This window comes from Eufriesea mexicana, unplaced genomic scaffold (genome assembly GCF_001483705.2).
Source record: "Eufriesea mexicana isolate 0111107269 unplaced genomic scaffold, ASM148370v2 scaffold1837, whole genome shotgun sequence".
Taxonomy (NCBI): Eukaryota; Metazoa; Arthropoda; class Insecta; order Hymenoptera; family Apidae; genus Eufriesea; species Eufriesea mexicana.
The window spans coordinates 30,036-33,434 of NW_016909955.1; the positions used below are offsets into that span (position 1 = coordinate 30,036).

Genomic DNA, 3,399 nt, shown 5'->3' on the forward strand with positions numbered 1-3,399 from the left:
TATTATTATTATTATTATTATTATTATTATTATTATTATTATTAACTATACTTACTGCATACGAAAGTATAAAAGGAGAAATCATAAGTTGGCTAGGGATTTCAATTTTCATACGACTACGTTTCCTAGTGGTGAATACGAATTTAGAGTTTATCATAGAGGTGAAAAATAACAGAAAATTGGAGAAGAGTAGTTGGGGGGAAAAAGTAAAATGTTATGGGGGAGATTGGTTTTGATTGAGGTGGAAGGGAATGAATACTTTCAAACAAATCTCAAGTAGGGAAATGTACGAGGCAAGTGTACATAACCTCTGTTATCGGGATTCGATTCGTTTCGAGTTTCGTGTTTTTGATGCATCTTGTAAAAATTCACAAATCTTTCTCGGATAATGACCAAGCACATTCATTAAATGCAAAAAAAATAATGTTTTATGTATAAAAGAAGTTTAGAAAACTTGGTTTTGTTTAAAAATCAATGTTCTTACATGACTTCATATAATACTTTTTGATCGAAGAATGAGTGATCGAAAGTATAATATACGATGAAATAGTTATGTTGCCCTCGACTGGTTACTTTAAAGCTATTAACTGTCCATTTTATGAAAGTGGAACGTGCGATAGACCCTACTGTCATTTCAAGCATTCGAAACGCGGTAAGTCGTATTGTTGTTCCAATTTCTTTCAACCTCAGATATATTATGTACAATGTTGTACGTTATTCAGCAAACTTATTTCAATTTTATGCCAAAGTCTTTGTCATAAAAAATTTGTGTTTATTAAGAATACAGATTTAAATATTATTTTAGAAGATGTTGGAATCACCACGGAGGCGATCGAGTCGGTGCAAAACCGTTCCACGGGTCAAGTTGAAGAGTCCAAACCAGCTACAATGGTAACATCCAATTCAGACGTTTTACAACAATTAGTAACAGAAGCTGTCAAAAAAGTCCTAGCTAATCGAAATGTCACAGATGTAGATAATAAATTTTCTTGTCAGAATGTTGTTTCTCAGGTAGTAGAAGGACTAAAACCCACTTTAACTTCTGGATCATCTGGAACAATAGATAATGTTACGGCTAATATGGTAGAAAAAAGAGCAGATACTCCGGCGCCAGTTAATACATCACTTCCATGCGTTTATAATCCAACACCAATCGCAGAATTAAAGAAACGTCATATACCAATAGTATCATATATGCCAACCAGGAAAAGTTCGGTTGCAGTGAAACGTAAATGCTCACCGGATAGAGTTAAGCCTTGGTTAAATATCAGCAGTGAGTCTATGGAACCGTCAACAGTTGAAATTAAATACAAACCTACTATAATAATTAACCCTGAAGCTCGAGATACTATGCAGAGTTACATACCAACATGTAAATCAGATTCAGCTTCGATAAATTCATATAAGGATGGTAGTTCAAATGAGTATCTATCTAAACTCAGGGAAACCTACTATCCAAAGTGTAAAAAAAAAAGGGAAGAGTATGTTCCAAAGAAAGTGAAAACTCCATTAAAAACTACAGACGGATTAAATGAATCTGTATTAGATCATTTTGAAACTGATTTTGATATGATGGATGAGGTACTTACATGTACAAAATCAACTTCTGATATACGATCTAGCGAAGTATCTCAGGATTCTTCTGTAGATTTAGAACCAAAATTTTCTGATGACGAAGAAGACAATAGTAATAATTGCAATAATACTGATGGTTACAGCCATGATGGAAAAAAAGTTAATATCACAAATATTGATTCTATGACTTTAGAACAAAATGAATCATATTGCGATGCTGAAACATCTGATTGTTCAAATAATATACACACTGTGGGCACACATGTTCAAAAGGTAGTTGATAGTAACGAATTGCACGTTACAGAAGAACAGCAGAATGAGAAAATATCGGTATGTATTAACATTCGGAAACAAAAGAGATTATCGAGCGAAGAAGGTTCAAAAACTGTACCATGTGAGAAAGCAAGTACATTGCAAATAGATTCACATAAAAGTACCATTGGAGATGTAAAGGAACATAAAAGCAGAGATAAAAACAAAAGCAAAAGTCAAAAGGATCATAGTATGTCTCATAAAAGGTATAAGGATAAGCATGATTCAAATAAAAAATCGCATTCCACATCGAGTAGTAAAAGCAAAAGTAAAACTAAGAATTATTCAAGACATAAGAGCAAAGAATGTAGAGATAAGAAGTATGATAAAGATAAGAATAAAGGAAAGCACCAGGAGAAATATGGGGAGAAAGAAAAAGATAGGGAAGGAAGGGAAAATAAACTCAAAAGTAAGAGTGATAGGAGAGACCATCATGGATCAGGAAAACGGCATAGATATTATTCGAAAAGTTCTTCACGAAAGCAAGAACATATTAAGAATAAAAATGACAAATGCTCGAAAACGGAGAATAAGTCAGATGATAAAGTAATCGAAAAATCACATGCACGCATGGGGTATAAGGAAGAAAGAAATTCAACTGACAGATCGATAAATTCTTTGGAAAGCATTCGTCTGAGTCCGGTAGATGATGGTGAAGAAGAGAACGATGACCGTCAGAGTAGTATCATTGATAACGATATTGATGTAATTTTTAGTACATCTGACTCAGATCACGACGTACAAGAAGAGTGTCTAAAGATATTTCAGGTGTGTATAGTTGACCCTGTTGAGATTTTGAAAATTGAAGAATAACAAATTGTTGGAGAATATTGATCTAATTATATACGTGTGTATATATTGTTATAAGGAATATCAACTACCAGAAAGGTCAAAGGCAACGGAGTCACCAAAAGAGTCATCAACATTGCTTGAAAAAGAAAAGGAACAGACAGAAGAGGTTGGCAGGAAAAGAGTAGCGCACCCTTCAGCAGCTACATGCGTTACCAGGCAAATTGGAATTACTCAACAGGCGAGAAAATTGGTAAATCCGCAACAGAAAATGTACGAAAGATGGCGTTTGATGCGAGATGCTGCAATAGAAAAAACAATTTCTGCGAGTAGTAGTGTTTCCAAAGATGTACGCCGAAATCATACCGAAGTGATAGGAACAGCAAGCAACAGTGAATTAAGCCTAAATGGAAATGGTAATATAATTGTTTCTTGAAAATGTACATGCAGATACTTAAAAATGTAGATATTAGTGTATAATTAGATATTTTTTTAAATATAAGTACTAATTATATTAGTATACAATTACATACTTACAATAATATAATACAAGATTTGTCTAGTTTGACAATAATTTTACGTTAGGTCGTGTCAGGATCGCTCATGTACCATATGCTAAATCTCTAGCGATAGAAAAAAAGAAAGTGACAGAAAATGCAGGAAAAGCAGTTGAACCGAAAACAACGGATAATTATAAAACAGCTGCCCAAACGGCGAAGAGCG

At 33.7% G+C, this 3,399-nt stretch overlaps 1 protein-coding gene across 4 annotated transcripts in view; it reads left to right on the top strand.

The window, feature by feature from the left end:
• The first annotated feature begins 114 nt into the window (after nt 1-114).
• Nucleotides 115-3,399, top strand: part of LOC108549341 (RNA exonuclease 1 homolog) — a 5,964-nt gene continuing 2,679 nt past the window's right edge. For 2 of the 4 annotated variants that reach the window (XR_001890311.1, XM_017902694.1), the window contains exons 1-4: nt 115-652; nt 806-2,655; nt 2,756-3,092; nt 3,262-3,395. Coding sequence is in view for 3 of the 4 variants with exons in the window: in XM_017902694.1 (XP_017758183.1) it covers nt 553-652; nt 806-2,655; nt 2,756-3,092; nt 3,262-3,395 (2,421 nt within the window). In the remaining variant the exon portion in view is untranslated. The remainder of the gene's footprint in view (nt 653-805; nt 2,656-2,755; nt 3,093-3,261; nt 3,396-3,399) is intronic. The other 2 variants (XM_017902696.1, XM_017902695.1) reach the window with 2 other exon arrangements.